The sequence below is a fragment of the Chiloscyllium plagiosum genome, chromosome 40 (assembly GCF_004010195.1).
Source record: "Chiloscyllium plagiosum isolate BGI_BamShark_2017 chromosome 40, ASM401019v2, whole genome shotgun sequence".
NCBI classification, from domain to species: Eukaryota; Metazoa; Chordata; class Chondrichthyes; order Orectolobiformes; family Hemiscylliidae; genus Chiloscyllium; species Chiloscyllium plagiosum.
The window spans coordinates 10,942,235-10,967,213 of record NC_057749.1 but is presented as its reverse complement, the minus strand read 5'-3'; the positions used below and the strand labels follow the sequence as shown (position 1 = coordinate 10,967,213).

Sequence of the window (24,979 nt, the reverse complement as noted above, 5' to 3'; positions counted from 1 at the left end):
GGTTTAGGTAGGGTCGACAGTGAGAATCTTTTTCCACGTATGGAGTCAGTTATTACAAGGGGGCATAGCTTTAAATTAAGGGGGGGTAGGTATAGGACAGATGTTAGGGGTAGGTTCTTTACTCAGCGAGTCGTGAGTTCATGGAATGCCCTGCCAGTAGCAGTGGTGGACTCTCCCTCATTATGGGCATTTAAGCGGGCATTGGATCGGCATATGGAGGATAGTGGGCTAATGTAGGTTAGGTGGGCTTGGATCGGCGCAACATCGAGGGCCGAAGGGCCTGTACTGCGCTGTATTCTTCTATGTTCTAGCTCTATAAAGCCCCTAGTTAGACACACTTGGAATATTGTGTTCGGTTCCAGTCGCCTCACTATAGGAAGGATGTGAAAGCTTTCGAGAGGATGCAGAGGAGATTTATCAGAATGCTGCCTGGACTGGAGGCAGGTTTAAAGAGATAGGGATTTTCCCATTGAAGCAAAGAAGGATGAGAGGTGACTTGATAGAGGTGTGAAAGGTGATGAAATGTATAGATAGATTGGATAACCACAGACATTTTCCCAGGGCAGAAATGGCTATCACAAGGGGGCATAATTTTAAGGTGGTTGGAGGAAGGTTTAGGGGAGATGTCAGAGGCATGTTCTTTACATAGAGAGTGGTGGGTGCGGGGAATGGACCCTGTATAGTAATATGTAATAATATAGTAATGCAATCGTATAGTCAGATGCATTAGGGACATTTAAGTGACTCTTAGATGGGCACATGGATGATAGTAAAATGTAGGTTAGTTTGATCTCAGAGTTGGATAAAAGTTCGGCACAACATCAAGGGCCGAAGGGCCTGTATTGTGCTATACTGTTCTATGTTCAGTAATCACCATCAATTAGTAACGTGTCTTTGCCTAGCAAGAAATTTTCCATGAGTTGCTCCCACATTTGTAATCCAGTTCTGCCACTTACCTTGCATAGTCCACATTGCTCAGACTCCTATAAAATTCCACTAGTTGTTTCTCTCACCACAGATATCACTAATGTCCTTTAGGGAAGGAAACTGTCGTCCTGACCTGATATGGCCTCCGTGTAACTCCAAGCCCGCAGCAATGTGGTTGACTCTGAAGTGTCCTCTGGGTAATTAGGGATGAGCAATAAATGCTGGTCTGGACAGCAAAACCTACATCCTGTAAAAAATCACTTTTATAAGTCCAGTGTGAACTTTAAGAAATAATTGATTTGTATTGTAGTCTGTTCCAAAACTTACAACGGCGGGCACTGAATATGTGACAACCAACTAGTTTACAGAATAGTAAATGTCAGTTTTGTAAAATCTGTGAATGGGTCAGATATATGCATTACAGCTATAAAATATCAGTCATGGCTGTGAAATTTTAACAAGTGGATGACAATCAGAAGAAAATGAAATATTCAGGGAGCTAGACTCGACAAGTAGGACTGAATTGGCACCAAAATGTTTAGGGCTATGTATTGAGAACTTGAGGTTTCTCAAGTATGACAACAATTCAGCAACAAGAAATAAAGCATTGCATTTTCTTGTCATATTTTCCAAGCTCATTATGTGCCATGGCTTAGTGATATTACAAAGATTAAATATTTTCCTTTATCCTGCAAATGAACATATATTTTAATAACTATCCTGAAAGGTTCACTTGTGAGAAATCACTCTTCATGTTGAATCCTCATGACTTATCACATGATATTACTTTGGGGGCAAGGCAGGCCCCAAGAACTAACTCTGATGATATGGGAATTGAACCACACTGTAGCCATCCAGCCAATCTGAGCTAACTGTCAGTAATCACATTATGAGAATTGTGAAGTCAGTTAACTATCTTCTAAAAGAAATTATTTGAGGAAGTGGTAAATAGTTATTTGTACCATATGCATGCCCAAGATATTTTCTCATTTTCTTGCAAAGAGAAATAACAAGCAGTATGCATTGGATGTAGTTAGTCAAAAGTCACTAATCATGATTTACTTTTTGCCAATAATTATAACATTTTCACCATCCTCTAAGTCATCCCATTTTTCTATAATGCTAATGGAATTTTTAGTTAACATTTAATGTTACAGAAAACATCCCTAATATCATAGTTCAGGTGGGGGGAAATGATGGAAGTGCCTGCAACGTTTTTGGTTTAGAACTAAAGCAACATACTTATTGCCATTGGTTTCATTGGGACCTTTATTAACATTTAGTATCAAAATAATGTGGAGATGATGATTGCAAATGTCCTTAACGTACTTGAATTAAACCACTAACTTTCTTCTCATCTGTACAGGTAACTCCCATGGATATAGTAATGGGTGAGCGACTCTTTGGAATTTTGGCACATGTAGCTGCTTCAGACCTTCCCCAGCCTCGGTTGCTTTCATTATTAGGAGAAATCAAGTAAGAGCTAAAATATGTTGATAGCACAGTTAAACAATAATTCCATATGTATTAAAACTGTCCGTCGCTATATTTGTAAAAAAAAGGTTCATCTTTATTTTTAATGTAATTGCCGAAGCACTTAATGGGGTGATTTGGAGAAAGTTGTGCTCTGTTGGAAATGTCCTGGTAGAAGCACACTCACTTCTATGTGAGAGGTAATGAGTCATTTCCCAATCCATAGACTTGAACACAAATTCCAGACTAGCCCATCCAGTGTTATACTGAAGGACCATTGTATTGCTGAAAGTGATGCCTTTCAGATTGAAACGTAGTGCCCACCTGTCCTTTCTGGTTGAGATACAAACTCCCACAATAATCTTGGAGAAAAGCCAGCTAATTCTGGCGTTATTGTAGTGGATGAATGATAAGTATTCATACAAAATGGTAATGAGGTTTGAAGAAGAGTCACACTGGACTTGTAATGATATATAGTTGGCTGGGCATATAAACAGAGACATGCATCACCTATGTAAAGCAGTGTTTTGGTCTCAATTGGACAGTTGCCTAATTCTTATCTTTGCATTGGAGATCAGAAAGGATTTGCAAAAAAGGTTACAGGGATGAAGAACTGACTGAATGGATTGATTGGCAAAATTGGGATTTGCTCCTTTGAGAAGAAAAGGTTGGGAGATTTGCTTGAAGTTCGTAATCCTGAGCAGCTATGGAAAAAATGTTCTTTCCTGTGAGGATCATCAGGTAGGTAGGGTACTCCTGAACTCTTTTCCCTTAATGAACATCTCATTGGGGTAAGAAGCAGAATGTCTAGAGCAGATATGAGGAAAAAAGTTTTCATCCAGATGGTGATAGGAACCTAGAATTCACGTCAGTAAGTGTGTTAGAGGCAAAAACCTCATAACATTTTACAGGTATTTAGATGTGCACTTGTGATGTTAAGGCAAATAAGGCTTTTGGCCAAGTTCTGCAAAATGGAAATTAAATAGTTAGGTCATTGTTTTTAACCGGCATGGGTGTGATGGGCTGAAAAGTTCTCATCGGTTCAGGATTGGGAATTGAAGGACCCTGACTTATGGTGAATGACATAAGAGCAAAAAGTGGCCTGATGAAAATCTTCTACTCAGCCAGTGGCTAGGATCTGAAAAGCACTGTCTCAAAGTATGATGGAGTTATTTTTATCAAACAGTTCAGTTAAGTTATGACGTACGCATAGAGCAAGTCTTGAACACGGACCTTCTATCCCAGGACACTATCACTGCATCACAAGACCCGTGAGTGTGTGGTGAAAGCAGATCCAATCATGAGTTTTCTATGGGAATTAGATAATTGTCAAAGTTTTGGGGAAAGAGTGAAGGAGTGAGATTTGCTGTGATGTTTTCATGGAGAGGCACCATGTGCATAGCAGGTTTAATGGTCTTCTGTGCTGCAATCACACTTTGATTGTAAGCTTTTTTCTTTTCCTACACAATAACGTGGACGAAGCACTAAATACGCGGACAAAATTTTAAAATTCAAATTGTCTCAAACTGACAAGTATTGCACTTTCTTCCCCTCCACTCTGTATTCCCACTCTTATGAAATTCCCACTCCTTGCATTTATTTAGAATGCATACCTTCTCTTGTTCGGAAAGATAGGGTTATAATTGGTTTTAAGTCAGTAAAGGTGGTGGAGATGAAGGAAAGACAGAAGCGAAGTGAGGAGTTTTATCTTTTGAAGAGATATTGAGCAATTTAGGCCTATACAGTATTGTTTAGAAGAATGACAACAGCTCTAATTCAGGTATATAAGATATTAAAGGGGATTGACAGTATAGACGTAAAGTAGATGTTTCCTCATGTGAAGCAGTTGAGAGAGGTCATAATATTCGGATAAGCAGTAGCAGATTTAAACTAGAGGTGAGAAGGGGAGTAGAGATAACCCTATAATTATAGACCAGTGAACCTTACTTCAGTTGTGGGTAAAGTGTTGGAAAAGGCTTTAAGAGATAGGATTTAAAATCTTCTAGAGAGAAATAAGTTGAGTAGGGATAGTCAACACAGTTTTGTGAAGGATGGGTCATGTCACACAAACCTTATTGAGTTCTTTGAGATGGTGACCAAGCAGGTGGATGAAGTTGATGTGGTGTATATGGATTTCAGTAAGGCGTTTGATAAGGTTTCCCACCATAAGCTATTGCATAAAATATGGAGGCGTGGGATTGAGGGTAATTTGTCTGACAGGTTCTATTGTGTTTTCAAAGAGATGAGTAGATATAGAGCGAGGCTGGTACAGTGGCTGAAATCTATATGGATTTTGACAGTGATTTTGATAATGTCTCACATGGGAGACTGGTCAAGGAGGAAGAACCTTTGGGATCCAGGGAAATTTGGCAAATTTGATCCAAATTTGGCCTTGTGACAGGATGCAGATTATGATGGTGAAGGTTGTTTTTGTGACCGGTGGCATACCATAGGGTTTGATACTGGAACCCTTGCTGTTTGATTATGTAGGTGTGAATTTAGGAGGTATGATCATTAGGTTTGCAGAGGATAAAAAAGTTGGTGGTGTGGTAAATAGCAATAAGTAAAGCCTTAGACATACTTTAAATTCATTCATGTGATGTGGCCATTGCTGACCGGGATTTTCCATCCTGAGTTGCCCTTGAGAAGGTGTGCTGCTTTCTTGAACTGCTGTAGTCCATTGCCATAAGAATGGGAATTCCAGGATTTTGACCCAGTGACTACAAGATGATGTAGATTGTTGGTCAGATAGACAGAATAATGGCAATGAATTTAATCCTGAAAAGTATGTGGTGATGCATTTTGGGAAACTAACAAGGCAAGGGAGTACTCATTGAATGGTAGGACCCCAGGAAGAACAGAGAAACAGAGAGACCATGGTGTCCATGTGAAATGGCAGCAAGAGCACCAGTGCTGACAAAATGCCTCCTCTAAGCGAGAGAGACTGCCTCCAAGCTGGTTGGCCACAGCAAGTGTACTGTGCACAAGTATGTAAACAGGCCAACAAGCCGAAAGGCCACATTAAGGCCAGGTGTTAGATTTGGAGGTAAATGAGCACTTTGATAATAGTAACAACAGTTTGGTTATGTTTACTTTAGTGTTGGAAAGGGGTAGGTATATATCACAGGGTAAGAGTTATAACTGGGGGAAAGGCAATTATGATGCAATTAGGCAAGATTTAGGATGCATAGGATGGGGAAGGAAACTGCAAGGGATGGGCACAATTGGAAGGAGGTTAAGGTGAGGGTGATAGGCCGGAGAGGGGGTGGGGGCGGAGAGGTCGGGAAGAAGATTGCAGGTCAAGAAGGCGGTGCTGAGTCCGAGGGTTGGGACTGAGATAAGGTGGGTCATCTTCCGCCTCGGAACCCTCCAACCACAAGGGATGAATGCAGATTTCTCCAGCTTTCTTCGATTCTCCTGCTCCTTGGATGCTGCCTGACCCGCTGCGCTTTTCCAGCAACACATTTTTCAGCTCACAATTGAAATGTGGACCTTATTCAAGGAACTGCAAGTCTTTGATAAGTATGTACATGTCAGGCAGGGAGGAAGTGGTCGAGCGAGGGAGCCGTGGTTTACTAAAGAAGTTGAATCTCTTGTCTAGAGGAAGAAGGGGGTTTACATAAGGATGAGACATGAAGGCTGAGTTAGGGTGCTAGAAAGTTACAAGTTAGCCAGGAAAGATCTAAAGAGAGATCTAAGTAGAGCCAGGAGGGGACATAAGAAGTTGTTGGCAGGTAGGATTAAGAAAAAACCTAAAGCTTTCTATGGGTATGTCAGGAATAAAAGAATGACTAGAGTAAGATTAGGGCCAATCAAGGACAATAGTAGGAGGTTTTACATGGAGTCCAAGGAAATAGGAGAAGTGCTAAATGAATATTTTTCGTTAGTATTCACACTGGAAAAAGACAGTGTTGTTGAGGAGAATACTGAGATACAGGCTACTAGGCTAGACGAGGCTGAGGTTCACAAGGAGAGGAGGTGTTAGCAATTCTGGAAAGTGTGAAAATAGATAAGTCCCTTGGGCCAGATGGGATTTATCCTAGGATTCTCTGGGAAGCCAAGAAGGAGATTGCAGAGCCTTTGACTTTGATGTTTATGTTGTCATTGTACACAAGAATAGTGCCAGAAAACTGGAGGATAGCAAATGTTGTGCCCTTGTTCAAGAAGGGGAGTAGAGACATCTTGGTAATTATAGACCAGTTGAGCCTTACTTTGGTTGTTGGTAAAGTGTTATCAGAGATAGGATTTATAATCATCTAGAAAAATGTAAGTTGATTAGGGATAGTCAACACGATTTTGTGAAGGGTAGGACGTGCCTCACAAACATTATTGAGTTCTTTAAGAAGGTGACCAAACAGGTGGATGAGGTTAAAGTGGTTGATGTGTTTATGGATTTCAGTAAGGTATTTGATAAGGTTCCCCATGTAGGCTCTTGCAGAAAATATGAAGGCGTGGGATTGAGGGCGATAGAGGAGAAGAATCAGGTACGAGATATTAGACTAGAAAGGATCGAGGTTAGTTATGAACATGTGTTGTGAATTCTAGAAGGAGTGAAAGTAGACAAGTCCCCTGGGCCGGATGGGATTTATCTGAGGATTCTTTGGGAAGCTAGGGAGGAAATAGCAGAGCCTTTGGCTTTAATATTTGAGTCGTCATTGTCTACAGGTTCAGCACCAAAAGACTGGAGGATTGCAAATTGATTAGATTAGATTACTTACAGCGTGGAATCAGGCCCTTCGGCCCAACAAGTCCACACCAACCTTCCGAAGAGCAACCCACCCAGACCCATTCACCCCTTCACCTAGCACTATGGGCAATTTAGCATGGCCAATTCACCTAACCTGCACATCTTTAGATTGTGGGAGGAAATCGGAGCACCCAGAGGAAACCCACGCAGCCATGAGGAGAATGTGCAAACTCCATGTTGTGCCCTTGTCCAAGAAGGGCAGTAGAGATGACCCTGGTTATTATAGACCAGTGAACCTTACTTCTGTTGTAGGAAAGGTTTTGGAAAGGATTATAAGAGATAAGATTTGTAATCATCTAGCAAGCAACAGTTTGATTTCAGATAGTCAACATGGTTTTGTCAAGGGCAGGTTGCGACTCACAAACCTCATTGAGTTTTTTGAGAAGGTGACCAAGCGTGTAGATGAGGATAGGGAAGTTGACGTGGTATACATGGACTTCAGTAAAGCCTTTGATAAGGTTCCACATGGTAGGCTGTTGGAGAAAATGCAGAGGCATGGGATTGAGGGTGATATAGCAGTTTGGATTAGAAACTGGCTTTCTGAAAGAAGGCAGTGAGTGGTGGTTGATGGAAAGTATTCAGCCTGGAGTCCAGTTACTAGTGGTGTGCCACAAGAATGTGTTTTGGGACCACTGCTGTTTGTCATGACTTATAAATGACTTAGTCGCAGACATAGGGGGATGGATTAGTAAATTTGCAGGTGACACTTAAGTCGGTGGAGTGGTGGACAGTTTGGAAGAATGTTACAGGTTGCAGGGGGACTTGGATAAACTGCAGAATTGGGCTGAGAGGTGGCAAATAGAGTTCAATGCAGCTAAATGTGAGGAGATGCATTTTGGGAAGAATAACAGGAAGGCAGAGTACTGGGTCAATGGAAAGATTCTTGGTAGTGTGGATGTACAGAGGGATCTTGGAGTCCATATACATGGATCCCTGAAAGTTGCCACCCAGGTTGATAGTGCTGTTAAGAAGGCATATGGTGTGTTAGGTTTCATTGATAGAGGGATTGAGTTCCGGAGCCATAATGTCATGCTGCAACTATACAAAACGCTAGTGCGGCCACACTTGGAATATTGTGTACAGTTCCGGTTGCCATATTTCGGGAAGGATGTGGAAGCATTGGAAAAGGTGCAGAGGAGATTTACCAGGATGTTGCCTGGTCTAGAGGGAAGGTCTTATGAGGAAAGGCTGAGAGACTTGGGTTTGTCCTCATTGGAAAGAAGAAGGCTAAGAGGGGATTTAATAGGGACATACAAAATGATCAGAGGATTAAATAGGGTAGATAGTGAAAGTCTTTTTCCTAGAATGATGACGTCAGATTGTACGAGGGACATAACTACAAATTGAGGGGTGATAGATTTAAGACAGATGTCACAGGCAAGTTCTTTACTCAGAGAGTGGTAAGGGCGTGGAATGCACCACCTGCCAGTGTAGTTAACTCAACCACATTAGGGAGATTTAAACAATCCTTAGATAAGCACATGGATGATTTTGGGATACTGTAGGGGACGAGCTGAGAATACTTCACAGGATGGCGCAACATCGAGAGCCGAAGGGCCTGTTCTGCGCTGTATTGTTCTATGTTTTATTTGGCAGTTTGGATCAGAAATTGGCTAGTTGAAAGAAGACAGAGGGTGATGGTTGATAGCAAATGTTCATCTTGGAGTTCACTTACTAGTGGTGTACCACAAGGATTTGTTTTGGGGTCCATTCCTGTTTTTTATTTTTATAAATGACCTGGATGAGGGTGTAGAAGGACAGTAGTGCAGATGAGCAGAGAGTTCTTGGTGTTCATATATTTAGATCCCTGAAAGTTGCTATCCAAGTTGATAGGGTTGTTAAGAAGGCATATGGTGTGTTAGCTTTTATTGGTAGAGGGATTGAGTTTCGGATCCACAAAGTCATGCTGCGGCTGTACAAAACTCTGGTGCAGCCGCATTTGGAATATTGTGTACAGTTCTGGTCACTGCATTATAGGAAGGATGTGGAAGCTTTGGAAAGGGTTCAGAGGAGGTTTACTAGGATGTTGCCTGGTATGGAGGAAAGGTCTTATGACGAAATTGAGACTGTTATCGAGATTAGATTAAATTAGATTCCCTACAGTTTGGAAACAGGTCTTTCAGCCCAACCAGTCCACACCACCTTCCGAAGAGTAACCCTGCCAGACCCATTTACCACTGGCTAATGCACTTAACACTATGGGCAATTTACCATGGCCAAATCACCTGATCTGCATATCTTTGAACTGTGGGAGGAAACTGGAGCACCTGGAGGAAACCCATGCAGACACGGGGAGAATGTGCAAACTCCACACAGTCACCCAAGGCTGCAATCGAACCTGGGACCCTGGTGTTGTGAGGCAGCAGTGCTAACCACTGAGCCACCATGCTGTTGGAGAGAAGAAAGTTAAGAGGTGACTTAATTGAGACGTATAAGATAATCAGAGGATTAACAGTAATAGACTTGCCACCCTTAAGGGCATTTAAATGGTCATTGGATAGACATATGGATGAAAATGGAATAGTGCACATTAGATGGGCTTCAGATTGGTTCCATAGGTCGGTGCAATGTCGAGGGCCGAAGGGCCTATACTGCGCTGTAATGTTCTATGTTCTCTGTTCTATTAAGTAAAAAAAGGGTGATTTGTTGATGGGATACCAGCCTCTGTGCATTTCACCATGTTAACAAATCCTTGAAAGCAACAAAATAGGTGAATAAAGCATTTAAGAAGACACATGGAATGCTTTCCTTTACTAGTCAAGGAATTAAATGTAAGAGCTGAGAAGATATGATGGAGCTGTATGAGATATTAACTCAACCATAGCTGGAATATTGTGAGCAGTTCTGGTCACTGCACTGTGATGGGAAATAATTATACTAGAGAAAGTGCAGTGGAGATTCACCAGGACGTTGTCTGGTCTGGAGCAAATCAGCTATGAAGAAAGTCTAGATAGTCTGGGTTTGTATTCCTTTGAGCAGAGGGGGTGACCTATTTGAGGTGTACAAAATTATGAAATGCATAGGTAAGATAGATAGGAAAAAACATATCCCCTTAGTTGAGAGAATAGCATTCACACGCCACACATTTAGGGTTATGGGCAGGGGGCTTTGAGGGTATTTAAGGAAGGATTCATTTTTCACGTGGAGGGTGGTAGAAATCTGGAACTCTCTGGATTCAAAAGGTGACGGAGGTAGGAACCATCGCATCATTTGACAAGTATTTAGATGAACATTTGAAGTGCCATAGTACACAAGCTTATAGGCCAAGAGCTGAAAAAAGGGACTTGAGTCGATAGGTGCTCAATGACAGTTTGTCGACATGATGAGTTGAGAGTCTTATTTCCAGGCTGTAAAACTCTATAGCTCTATTACGCAAAGATGGCTCACTATGACCTCTCCAGGACAACTGTAAATAGCATTAAATCTTGGAGCAGCTCGTGATGGATGCCTTGAAAAAATGAAATACAGCTGTAAGATCAGATTTCCAATACTAATGGGGCTTATAATTCAGAAAAAGAGAAACTTGTGAATGTGGAGCCTAAAATCAGATTGATGCTCTTCAGCGTGGAGCTAGAAGGCTCACCTCTTCAGTGTCTCATCAAAAACCATTGGTCCCTTTAATTCTGATTTTTATTTTATTGTGGTGGCAAGCAAAAAACAACTGGATAGAGCAGGTAGGTGATCTAAATGGGGTCTTTTGCATCATCAAAGTGATCTACAGAGTAGTCTAAAAATTGAGAACCAGTGATCTAACAATTTTTAACTCTGTTCTTTCCCCACAGATGCCTGTTGAGTTGATAATTATTGCTGGTACTTTCTGTTTTCCTTTAAAAAAAAGCCCATTCAGGGATGTTATGAAACACCTCTGGGGCAGGTGGGAATTGAACCTGGGCCTATTGGCTCAAAGGTAGGGGCACTACCGCTACACCTCAAGAGCCCTTCCTAAGTGATTTTTGGTTTTTTACCAAATTGCAGATTCGGCTTCTTCTAATTTTGTAATAGTGACTTAATGTTTAATTTGCTGAGAATAAAAAATATGTTAATTGTTCATGCAGGCATGTTGCATCCTTCAGTTAGGTCAGACCATTGCTCTGAGGGCTCTTGTGGTGCAGTGGTAGTGTGAAGGCCTGCTTCAAGGTGTGTCATAACATAGAATCACAGAATTTTACAGTACAGAAGGAGGTCATTTGACTTATCGTGTTTGTACCGACTTCCAAAAGAGCTACCCAACTAGTCCCATTCTCCAGGCCTATCTTCATATTCCTCTAACTTCATCACTTTCAAATATATATCCAGATCTCTCTTGAAACCCCCACCACTCTCTCAGGCAGTGCATTCCATATCATATCAACAAGGCCGTCTATGTGTGGAACCACAGAGGTGGGTGAGATACTTAATGAGTATTTTACGTCAGTATTTACTGTGAAGTCGGACATGGAAACTAAAGAACTTGGAAAAGTAAATAGTGATTTCTTGAAAAGTGTCCATATTACAGAGGGGGTGGTGCCGGATATCTTAAAATGCATAAAGATGCATAAATCCCTGGGACATAATCTGGTTTATCCTAGATCTTTGTGCGAAACGAAGGAAATGATTGATCGGCCCCTTGATAAGATATTTGTATCATTAGTAATCATAGAGTCATAGTCATAAAGATGTACAGCATGGAAACAGACCCTTCGGTCCAACCTGTCCATGCTGACCAGATATACCCCAGGGAAAAGACTTTGTCTATTTATCCTATCCATGCCCCTCATAATTTTGTAAACCTCTATAAGGTCACCCCTCAGTCTCTGATGCTCCAGGGAAAACAGCCCCAGCCTGTTCAGCCTCTCCCTATAGCTCAGATCCTCCAACTCTGGCAACATCCTTGTAAATCTTTTCTGAACCCTTTCAAGTTTCACAACATCTCATGGGAGAAAGTGGAGACTGCAGATGCTGGAGATCAGATTCAAAAAATGGGGTGCTGGGAAAGCACAGCCGGTTAGGCAGCATCCGAGGAGCAGAATAGTTGACGTTTCAAGCATACCTTTTCATCAGGAATGAAAAGCCACATTCTTAATGAAGAGCTTACGCTCGAAATGTCGACTCTCCTGCTCCTCGGATGCTGCCTGACTGGCTGTGCTTTTCCAGCATTCCGTCTTTTGACTCATTCATAGCCATGGTTGAGGTGCTGGAAGACTGGAGGGTGGCGAATGTGGTGCCATTATTTAAGGAAAAGCCAGGGAACTATAGACCGGTGAGCCTGCCATCAGTGATGGGTAAGTTGTTGGTGGGACATGGTTTATGTGTATTTCGAAAGGCAAGGACTGATTAGGGATAGTCAGTGTGGCTTTGTGATTGGGAAATCATGTCTCAGTAACTTGATTGAAGTAACGTTTTTGAAGAAGTGACAAAGAAGATTGATGAAGGCAGAGCAGTGGAAGTTGTCTATATGGACTTCAACAATACGTTCGACAAGGTTCCACATGGTAGACTAGTTAGCAAAGTTAGATCACGAATCCAGGGAGATGTTCATTTATACTTGGCCTCTGTTTCCAATCTTTTAATCAACTTCTGATCCATGCTGCCATGCTATCAATCCCAATCATTTCTAATTTGCTCACTAACCTACAGCGCAAACTTTTAAAATGGGTGTTGACTGTAATGCGATTACAGCACCAATACTTTAAATGTTGTTTCTAAAGCATGATTTTTCTAAAATGTGGGCTTGCACAAGAATGCAACCATCGTGTTATAGAAGAACTGACTGTATACAACATCCACAGTATTACCCTCATCCACTGTCTATGTCACTTTGTCAAAGAATTCAGTTGAATTTGTCAGGCGTGACCTGCCCTAACAAAGGTATGTTGACTGTCTGGTATTAGCTTATTTTTCTCTAAGTGTATAATACTTTATCCTGTATTCTGGCCTCCATCAGTTTTCCGCCTATTAATATCAAACTGACAGGTCTGTAGTTACCCCTGTTGCTCTTTGTCCCTTTCTTAAACAATGGTGTCACATTTACAATCCTCCAGACTACCAGGACGAATCCTGTGCACAGAGCTTCTTGAAAATTTCTGTCAACGGCATTGCAGTTTGCTCCCTTAACGCTTTCAGCAATCTAGGATGTATCCCATCTGAGCATGGCAACCTCTCTACCTGGAGTGCTGCCAGCGTTTTTGGCACTTCTTTATCTTTCATGAAATTGTTCGGTTGCTCAGCATCCATATTTTCAACTGGGGCATTGTCACCATCTTCTAATTTGGGAAAGACAGAAGCAAAATATTCATTTAGTACCTCTGCCATATCCTTTGCTTCAGTGAGCAGCTTACCCAGCTTAGAGTGGGCCCCACTCTAATATTATACTATTAACATGCTTGAAGAACATTTTATTACTTGTTTTAGCACAGCCTGTCATCCTTTCCTCATGCTTCGTCTTAGCCGCCTTTATTCTCAAAGTTAGCCTTTCTCCTGTATTTGAAATACTCTTCCTGATTTTTTTATTGCTGTTATTCTGGTATGCATCATATGTCTACTTTTTCTTCCTCAACAGGTTGGTTAAAAAAAAAACTCCATTTGATAGTGCTTAACTGAGAGTGTGCGTATGTTGCCATTGAAGCCTATGTTTCAGTCCTTGCTGATACAATGAATTAGTAGCAAGTGAGTTAAGCTGTCATCTCCATAAAAGAAAACACTGTCCCTATGTAGCTCCCTGTTTTCTTTCTCCCTTCTTTCTTAAATAACGTGGCCTGTCACCTGCCAACCTGCAGGAACTATTCCAGAATCTATAGAATTTTGAAAGGTGACCACCAACCCATCAATTATCTTTACAGCTACTGCTTTTAGTATTTTGTTTCTCTTTTTTCTCAGGAAGAAACAGCTGCAATTCATACTAGAGGGAAAAGGAAAGAAATCTGGGATAACCCTGGAGGAATCTAAGGATAGCATAAAGCTTGGAGGTGAGACAGTAGGCCGAGCAATCATGAATTACCCTAATAAAGACATCATCACTGAACAATTCAAGGTAAACATCAATCATTGTTTATTTATTATTGTATGGGATGTTTAGACCATTTTGGAGGACAGTCAAACATAACCCTGTCAACCCTGAAAAGCTTGAGGACTAGTGCCAAAATTGGACAACTAGTCAAACAACATATTCTTGAATGATACCTTACCTATAGAGTCACAAAAATCACCATTTCCATCCCTAGGAATGTCTAGTCCCACTGACAAGTCAGATTAGCAGAAGTGATGGTACAATGAGATAAAGTCAAAAGGGAGCAGACCTGGGAGTCCTCAACATTAACTCTGGACCCCATGAAATCTCATGGTATCAGGTCAACATGGGGAAGGAAAAAACTCTTGCAGATTACCATGTACCATCTTCCCTCAGCTAATGAATCAATACTCCTACATGTTGAACAACACTTGGAGGAAACACAGAGACTGGCAAGGGCACAAAATGTACTCTGGGTGGGAGATTTCAATGTCCAACACCAAGAGTGGCTTGATAGCAGTACTACTGATTCAACTGGTCGAGTCCTAAAGAAGTTTGCTACTTGAGTAGGTCTGTGGTAGGTGATAAGGGAATGGTGATTCTTCATCAATGGATGCAAAATGTTAACTCTGTTTTTCTCTCTAATTTGCTGCCAGATCTGCTGAGTTTCTCCAGCACTTTCTGTTTTTGTTTCAGAGTTCTAGCATCTACAATTCTTTGTTTTAATTTAGTAAGACTGACCACCACACAGTCCACCAAAGTCCCATCTTCATACTGAGAGTACCAGAGCAGATGTAGCAACTTAAGACTGGGTTCCATGAGACACCATGGGCCATCAGCAACTGCAAAATCGTACTCCAATACAATCTGCTAGCTCATAGGTCAGCACATTCCCCCAATCTACCAAGATGATCAAGCCAGGGTTCATTGAACTGTGGTTCAATGAACATTGCACAACCTGGGAGGATAGGTGAGGTGGGACCTTTAAAACATACTTGGATGAGCACTTCAAGTGCCTAATATGGGAAACTAGGAATAGTATAGGTAGGAGTGCATTTTTGGTGATACAGACTTGATGGGCCAAAGGATATCTTCTGGAGGTATGATGCTGTGAAGGATGACTGCTAGGGGCATCATCAAATATATCTAAAAATGCGTTGTGCACCAAGTGAAGCTACAAACAGGGCTACCTGAGTGCTAAGTGACATAAGCAGCAAATGATAGACAGAGCTAAGAGATTCCATGTCCTATGGATCAGATCTAAGCTCTGCAATCCTGCTACTTCCAGCACGAATGGTGATGGTGAATTAAAAAGCTTACTGGAGGAGGAGGAGACTCCAAAGATATCTTCATCCTCAATGATAAGAGAGCCCAGCATTTTAGTGCAAACATTGGGCTGATGCATTCAAAATAATCTTTGGTCAGAAATGCTGGTTGTTGATCTGCCTTGGCCTTCTATGAGGACCCCAGCATCATAGATGCCAGTCTTTGGCCAATTCGATTCACTCCACATGATATCAAGAAACAGTTGGAGAAACTGAATACTGCAGAGACAATGGGCCATGATAATATTCTGGCAATCGACTTTTGCTGCAGAACGTCCCATGCCCCTTGCCAACCTACCGCCCCGTCGACCATGACCCCACCCCCCCATCACCAAACCATCATCTCCCAGACCATGCAGAACCTCATCACCTCAGGAGATCTCCCACCCACAGCTTCCAACCTCATAGTCCGGGAACCCCGCACTGCCCGGTTCTACCTCCTTCCCAAGATCCACAAGCCTGACCACCCTGGCTGACCCATTGTCTCAGCATGCCCCTACCCCACTGAACTCATTTCTACCTACCTCAACACTATCCTATACCCCCTAGTCCAGGAACTCCCCACATACTCAAGACACCACCCACGCCCTCCACCTCCTCCAAGACTTCCGTTTCCCCGGCCCCCAATGCCTCATCTTCACCATGGATATCCAGTCCCTCTACACCTCCATCTGCCATGACCAGGGCCTCCAAGCCCTCCGTTACTTCCTCTCCCGCCGTCCCCAATAGTACCCTTCCACCGACACTCTTATTCGTTTGGCCGAACTGGTCCTCACCTTTAACAATTTCTCCTTCGAATCTTCCCACTTACTCCAGACCAATGGGGTAGCCATGGGCACCCGTATGGCCCCCAGCTATGCCTGTCTCTTTGTTGGCTACGTAGAACAGTTGATCTTCCATAATTACACTGGCACCACTCCCCACCCCTTCCTCCGCTACATTGATGACTGCATTGGTGCCACCTTGTGCTCCCACGAGGAGGTTGAGCAATTCATCAACCTCAACAACACATTCCACCCTGACCTTAAATTTACCTGGACCATCTCTGATACCTCCCTCTCCTTCCTGGACCTCTCCATCTCCATTAATGACGACTGACTTGATACTGACATTTTTTTACAAACCCTATCGACTCCCACAGCTACCTGGATTACACCCCTTCCCACCCTACCTCCTGCAAAAATGCTATCCTGTATTCCCAATTCCTCCGCCTCTGCCATATCTGCTTCCAGGAGGACTAGTTCCACCACAGAACACACCAGATGGCCTCCTTCTTTAGAGACCGCAATTTCCATTCCCACGTGGTTAAAGATGCCCTCCAACGCATCTTATCCACATCCCGCACCTCCGTCCTCAGACCCCACCCCTCCAACTGTAACAAGGACAGAACACCCCTGGTGCTCACCTTCCACCCTACCAACCTTCGCATAAACCAAATCATCCGCTGACATTTCCGCCACCTCCAAACAGACCCCACCACCAGGGATATATTTCCCTCCCCACCCCTTTCCACCTTCCGCAAAGACCGTTCCCTCCGTGACTACCTGGTCAGGTCCACGCCCCCCCTACAACCCACCCTCTCATCCTGGCACGTTCCCCTGCCACCGCAGAAATTGCAAAACCTGCGCCCACATCTCCTCCCTCACCTCCATCCAAGGCTCAAAAGGAGCCTTCCACATCCATCAAAGTTTTACCTGCACATCCACCAATATCACTCACTGTATCTGTTGCTCCCGATGCGGTCTCCTCTACATTGGGGAGACTGGACGCCTCCTAGCAGAGCGCTTTAGGGAACATCTCCAGGACACCCGCACCAATCAACCCCACCGCCCTGTGGCCCAACATTTCAACTCCCCCTCCCACTCTGCCGAAGTCACCTCACCCTCACCTCCTTCCACTTATCGTATTCCCAGCACCCCTCCCCCAAATTCCCTCCCCCCTACCTTTTATCTCGGCCCGCTTGGCACACCAGCCTCATTCCTGAAGAAGGGCTTATGCCCGAAACGTCGATTCTCCTGCTGCCTGGCCTGTTTTTCCAGCACCACACTTCTCAAGTATTAACATGGATCCCACATAAAAAGCTGGTGAGCAAAATTAAAGCACATAGGATTGGAGTAACATATCGCAGGATGGAGAATTATTCAACAGACAGGAAATAGAATAATTGTTTTCTGGGTGACAGTTTCCAGTGGGGTACCATGCTTGACTGTTTAATGTTTGGGCCCCAGTTATTCAGAATGCCTATAATTGACCTTGATGAGGAAGCCAAATGCAATAAAGCCAAGTTTACTGACGTCACAAAACTGGTAGGATTGTGAGTTATGAGTAGTATGTAAGTGGCTTCAACATGATTTAAACAAGTTGAGTGTGTGAGCAAATAAATGGTAGCTGCTGGATAAATGTAAAGTTATACATGCTGGTGTGAAAAATGGGAAGGCAGAATATTATTTAAATGGTGATAGATTGGGTAATGTGGATGTGCAAAGCGATTTGTACGTCAGTTGTACATCCAGTCAATGAAAGTAGACAAACAAGCAGTTAGGAAGGCAAATGGTATTTTGCAAGAGGATTTGAGTTCAGAGCAGGAATGTCATATTACGGTTATACAGGGTCTTCATAAGACCACACCTGAAGTATCTTGTGCAATTTTGGGTTCCCTGTCTAAAAAAGGATATACTTGCTTTGGAGACAGTGCAGCGGAGGGTCACTGGACTGATACCAGGGGTTACTGGGCAATCTTATAATGAGAGACTGAGCTTGTTTTCACTAGAGTTTAGAAGAATATGAAGGGATCTGATTGGAATGCATAAAATGTTAACAAGGCTACTCAGACTAGATGCAGAGAGGGTATTTCCCCTGTCTGACAAGTTAAGAACAAGGGGACACAGTCTCAGGATATGGGGTAGGCCATTTAAGACTGAGATGAACAATAATTTCTTAACTTGGAGAGTGGTCAACCTGTGGAATTCACTATTACAGAAGGCTGTGGAGACCTTGTCACTGAGTCAAAAAGGAAATTGATAAATTTTCTGATGTTAAAGGCAGCGCAGATAATGGAGAGAAAGCAGGAATCTGGCATTGAGATATAGCATCAATCATGATCATATTAATTGGCAGAGCAGACTCAAAGGGCTGAATGGTCTACTCCTAGTCATTGTTTCTATGCTTCACAGTTTAAAGAATTGCTTACAACCTAGTAAAGTGACCTGGGCTTAAATTTAGTGTAAACCTTTGAGATTCAAGTCTCCCCTGTTACATATAATTGCTCTTAATACATGTTTGGACAGTTTTGGCCCAATTTAACAATACAAGACTGTCCATTAAAGCTCTTGTAATAAACAAAAAGATGACTCTGACTAAAATAAGGAGTGCTTGTCTGCAGTTATATATTTGAATAAAGAAAAGTAGCCATAGTCTTACCAGGCCATGGTGCTGCTCTCTCATTAGAGAGAGAGAGCTGTATCCTGAGGGTCACCACACCTCAGCTGAAGAGAGAAGTTAAGAAGGAGAATATGTTACATCAGCCATAGCAGGAATTGAACCTACACTGTGGCCATTACACTATATTGTAAACCAGGAACAACCACCCAACTGAACTAAACCGTCCCACAAAATTCAAGTAGAAAGTGCTTTATACCTGACTTGGCTTGTTTCATGCAAAAAAAAGTATAAATCAAGGTAAATCCTCAAAATATTTTGCATAAGGTTTGACTTGTGCCCTATCCTTTGCTCTTAGCCAAGACACCCGTGCTTTTCATTTTAATGTAAATACCGGTAACTAAAACCTGGTCGGTTACCTACCAGGATGGTTAAAAAAAAGTAATGGTAATAGTTTCAAATGTTTACAACAAAATCTCAAAGTTGCCAACCAATTGCAGTTCGGAACTTTTAATTGGTTTTATTGGAGGTATGTATTGACATAAAAAACAAACAGCATTTATTTTGTTGAAGTCTGCATTGTGGCGAACACCACCACTCATGGAGCAGTTGCTTTGGGTTTGACTTACAAATAATGACAAAACCTTCCACATTAAAAGGGAATCCAGTCAACAAAAATAATTGTTCATTTCTGATAATATCCATGAAGACAAAAGTTTGTTCAGTGTCAGTCACTGTGTTTATTTACTAAGAACAAGATTTACAAGGATGTTACCGAGACAAGAAAGTTTGAGTTATAAGAACAGGCTGGATAGACTGGGACTTTGTCCCCTGAAGCTTAGAAGGCTGAGGGATGAACTTAGAGAGATTTATAAAATGAGGGTCATGGATTGGGTAAATAGACAAGGTTTTTCCCTGGTGGTGGGGCAAGTCCAGAATTAGAGGGCATTGGTTTAAGGTGAAAGGGGTAAGATTTAAAAGGGCTCTACGAAGCAACGTTTTCACACAGAGGGTGGTACCTATATGAAATAAGCTGCCAGAGGAAGTGGTAGAGGTGGGTACAATTACTACATTTAAGAGATATTTGTACAGGTCCATGTTTAGGAAAGATTAAGAGGGATATGGGACAGACAAATCAGACTATTTCAGTTGAGGAAACCTGGTCAATTTACACAAGTTGAGCCTGTCTCCGTGCTCTGTGACTCTTAACTGCATCTGCCAGGTATAAAAATGCTGATATTCAAAATGCAGCCACACTAAAATTTAGGAAGAACAAACAACGTACATTTGGCCATGGATTCATCTCATTACAGGATTTATTGTAAGATGTAACTAAAGTTACATGTCTGCTCAAAACTCTCTTACTTGTAGCAGCTGCAGGTGGATTACAATAGCTATTATTAAGTTAGCACTGATAACACATTATATTTGTAGAAATGGCCAGCTCAAATTATTTTAGGTAAGAATGTTGTACTTTTAATCTCTAGATCTGATTGGTGAAGAGGCACCAAATCCATCTGATTATTTCTGTCAAAAAATTATGTATATACACTTCCACTGTACGTGACAAAAGAATAGTATGAATCCAGCATTCTAATGATGAGATGCAACTTTGCATCTGCCAAACATTAGAGTTTCCAGTCTTGCCACAGAGAAATGCAACCTGACCCGATCACAAAGCTCATGTTAACATTTTCAAAGTGTTGGATATCTTTACTCAGAACTCTGAGGATAATATTAAGTGTAGAGGGTGCAAGGCATAGGCAGACAAACAAATATAATAAGTTATTTACTAACTGTTCCTTTGTTTTCTCCCATATTTAAAATCAGGAAACAAAGGCATTTTGCCAAGTATATGTGCAGGAACTGGTTAAAGATGCTGCTCTTATTGATGTTAAAAACGAATCTCTACAGAAACTCTGGCCTCAGATATTCATTGAACTTGTCCGGGATTGTGTAATCCAGATGAGCAATAAAAACACACATATGAAACTATGTCTGAAAAGCATAATGGACCAGAAATGAAGAGCAAACGCAACCCCATTTTAGCTCTAGTTCAGCATCATCCATTCTCTGCCACATGACCTGATGCAGTAAAACCTGAATCACAAAATCTCCACTTGTAAAGATTACTGGCTACAAAGTGTTGTTTCTTCAGGATTTGTATTTCATTGGAACAAACGTTGTCAGATCACATACTTTAACAAATTGGGATTAAGTAACTAAAACATGAGATAAGAGTGCACAGGAGTGAAGGAAGCCAAAGCCATTCTTCAACTAGTCTTCCACCTTCAGCTGCTGATGTACTCTAAGAGCACTTCAGCAGGACACTGTTATCCAGAAATCAGGTTACAGTGGAAACTTCCAGTTTTAACTGCGGACTTTATTCATTTGTGGGACTAACTTTAAAGTTTGCTTCTAATGTAATGTTAAGATGTGTTGCAACCTAGGAGTACCTGTAACCAGAGTTTGCAAGTTGTTTATTCAGTCACCTTTCTCTCTTTGTTAACTGTGTAGACATGTCAAAATACACTGCACATTGGGGATCTCTGTCATACAGTAGTGGTTTGTTATTAGACCTTTCGTCCCACCAGTTTAATTATGTATTGTCATGAATTCTGAGTGAGATGTGGCTTATTTTATGGCTCTCTCACCTCCCAGTCAGAAAGTACTGAGTTCATTCTAGAGACTTGAGCATAAAAATCAAGCTTGGCACCCCGGTGCCGTACTGACTGCTGCATTGAAGATGGGACATTAAAACAAGGCTCTCTCTGCCTTCTCAAGGGAGCACAAAAAATTCCATGAAACTGTTTTAAGGAAGAGGAAGTTTGTTATTGCTAGTGTCCTGGCCAGTATTTGTTCTTTCAGACAATATCAGAAAAACAAATAATCTGGTCATTATCACATTGTTGTTTCTGGGAGCTTTCTGTGCATAAATTATCGTTGTCCTTCCTACTTTAAAACAGATGTCAAAAAGTCTTTCATTGACTATACAAGGTTTTCAGATGTGGTCTTGAATGATCCAAATACATGCAAATCTTTGCTTTTTATTCCTCTGGGGCAGGCTTTTATCTGGTTTTTAACTGGATTGTCAATTTTCAGTAAACTCCTGTTGAATATGGGACTTAAAAACTGAACAGAAGTTTACTCATCTAACTTTTTAAAGTTTTAATAAAATGTCTAAACCTGTCTCAAGGTCATGTTTGTATGACTGAACTTGTTCTGTGTTTATGCATTTGTGATTGGTCTTGTTTTACATAAACAGAAATTCTTTGTGCACTGCTTTTCTTTAAAGTTCCCTCTACCACCTGATTTTGGAATAGGTACAAACTGGAAGTGTGATTTCATACACTAATTGTGCTTCATATTCTTTATATTGTTTATCTGTCAATGTAAAGGAAGATTTTATAGCATGATGCTCGCTAAATCCACTTCACCGAACTAAAGGAGGCTTGACGTTGGACTTTGTGTATTTAAGCAGACTATTGCAGGAAATCTAGCAAGTTGTACACATTGCTGAGATAATATTTAATATTTTAACACAGCCGTACTAACATCAGGAGACTTTCTGTATCTCAATCCTGTTCCACCATTCAGTTTGGTCGTAGTGGATCTGTGCCTCATTTAATTGCAAATGCTTGATACCCTAACTCAACCACAATATATCAATCTTGTCAAAAGCCAGGTTTTATTTGATACCTGTGCTGCTATCTGACACGACTATGTTAAAATTTAAAATTATCCAATAATGTGCAAATTACATAGTCAATTTATGACTAATGTTTCAATGTCAAAACTGTTTATTGTGTCATTAAACCACGCATTTGTGCACGTTACTTATGATATTTTCAGTTAAAATAAAACTAAGATGTGTCTCTTTTCAGCATCTTAGTCGGAGACTGACATATGTTGCCTATAATTTGTGGTTCGCTAAATGGGACTTAGTTGTCCACGTGATATGAATGTGGTTGTGCACTAATGAGATTACTGTCTGCGGTGCAAAGCCACAGAATTAACTAGAATGAAATGGGATTCTAGTTTGTAGTTTAGTAAGATGTCTGTCATTATAGTAATTATTAGAATAATTAAAAGTTGCGCAACTGATACCATTCTGATTTTGATTATAAAATACTGACAAACAATCCAAGTTTTATATCAGTACCTGTTAATGGAGAGGCTGTTTCATTAATGTAATTGACTGGTAATGATTTTCCTAAGTACCTATTTGCTTGCTCATTATTTTATTTCTTAACCTTTCTTTCTTCTTCAGTGCTGATTCCAAAATAAGATGATTAAAGTTCATTTCAAATTGATTCAGTGTTTTTTCATTGTCATTGTTAGGATTTAAAAATTGTCCGACGTTGCTACTGGAAGCAGATTGTGAAACCCATGAGCAAATATGTAACTAATATGGGATGTAGCAGTCTAAGGTGAAGAATAAACCTGAAATAAATTAATTAGATAAATAAGATATTAAATCTGACTTGACAGATAAGTTACACACTGGTCGACTATGTTTTCCAATCTGACTCCTCTAGCCAGCTCTGCCATTCAGTAAAATCATGGATGACCTGATTGTGGCCTCAACTCCACACTTTTGTCTACCCTGTAGCTTTGACTCCCTTATGCCCAGAATGTTCTACAGCCAATTAAATACATGTGATATATAGTCATATATTTATTCAGGGGTGTTATGGAGTAGTTGTGGAGGGGTGTTTTTCTGACTGGAGGTCTGTGACCAGTGTGTTCCACAGGGATCAGTGCTGAGACCTCTGTTGTTTGTAATTTATAAAAAGGATTTTGATGAACATGAAGATGGTTTGATTAATAAGTTTGCAAACAGCATGGTCAATGTGAGAAACAAAACTCACTCACGATTCAGCCTGAGACAAAGCCTTGGAAACAAGAACATTTTATTCTTTATGGCCTTGCAAGAACGGGCGTTTGCTCAAGCAATCAGGCTAGCAAAGGCACGCGAAAACAAAGCATGTAAGCATTTTTATTCAGTTTGCAAGTTGCGGAATCATGCCTCCCTTTTCCCATCCTATCATAAGCCGATTACCTCACTCGTTTTTCTCTAATTTTCCTTATCTGGCTACCCTGCTGTCCTTGTCCTTGTCTGTTACAGCCTGTCTGTTATTTTATCCAGTTCCCCTTATCATACTATAAGCTTATTGTGAAATGCTCCTACTGCTTCTTTTGTGGTCAACTACAACACTTTAAAGTTATTTCTTAGTTTAAAACTATTTCTTAAAACCTTTATATTCGTTAAAATCTTAGCCTTAAGTATGCTGCAAGAATCCCGCGACCGTTTGTGTAGTGTTCCCCTTCCCCTCCCCCCACAACACCCCCTCACCCATCTGCAAAAACAACATCTCTAACCACCACCACCTGCAGAAACTACATTTCTAATCAAGTTCTAATCCACAGTCAAGTTGTGGATATAACAGGATATAGATCAAATGGAAAGTTGGTTGGAGAAATGGCAGATGGAGTTCAATCCAGACAAGTGTGAGGTGATGCAGTTTGGGAGGTCAAATGCAAAAGGAAAGTATACAGTAAAAATCAGGACTCTAAGGGAGAATTGATATACAGAGGCATCTTGGGGTACAAGTCCATAGTTCCCTGAAAGTGACAACACAAATCAATAAGATAGTGCAGAATGCTTGCCTTCTACAGTCAGAGCATTGAGTATAAAGGTTGCTAAGCCATGATGCAGCTTGGATAGGGATAGTTGGAGTCTTTTTTTCAGGGTGGAAATGTCAAGGGGACATAGGTTTAAGGTGAGAAGGAGGAAGTTCAAAGATGTGTGAGGTAAGTTTTTTTTATAGAGTTGTAGGTGCCTGATACACACTGTTGGAAGGGGGATGGGGTAGGGTGGGGTGGGGGCAGTAGAAGTAGATACAATAACAAAGTTTAAGAGGCATTTTGACAGATACAGGGAATAGAGGGATATGGACCATGTGCAGGAAGATGGCATTAGTTTAGAATGACATCATGGTTGGTGCAGATGTGGTGGGCTGACTGCCCTGTTTCTGTTCTGTATTGTTTATTGTTCTATGTATAGCAATGGATTACTTTTCAGAATGGAAGGACATATAATGGCCCCAGGGTTATTGCAAGGAAGAGTGCCTTTTTTAAATA

At 41.4% G+C, this 24,979-nt stretch overlaps 1 protein-coding gene across 4 annotated transcripts in view; it reads left to right on the top strand.

Moving 5' to 3' along the window:
* LOC122542505 (leucine-rich repeat-containing protein 49) overlaps positions 1-23,148 on the top strand; it is a 271,158-nt gene extending 248,010 nt beyond the window's left edge. For all 4 annotated transcript variants that reach the window (XM_043680302.1, XM_043680301.1, XM_043680305.1 and 1 more), the window contains 3 exons: positions 2,294-2,403; positions 14,003-14,156; positions 20,666-23,148. In XM_043680302.1, the coding sequence (XP_043536237.1) occupies positions 2,294-2,403; positions 14,003-14,156; positions 20,666-20,860 (459 nt within the window). In that variant the 3' untranslated portion in view covers positions 20,861-23,148. The remainder of the gene's footprint in view (positions 1-2,293; positions 2,404-14,002; positions 14,157-20,665) is intronic.
* The last annotated feature ends 1,831 nt before the right edge of the window (positions 23,149-24,979 follow it).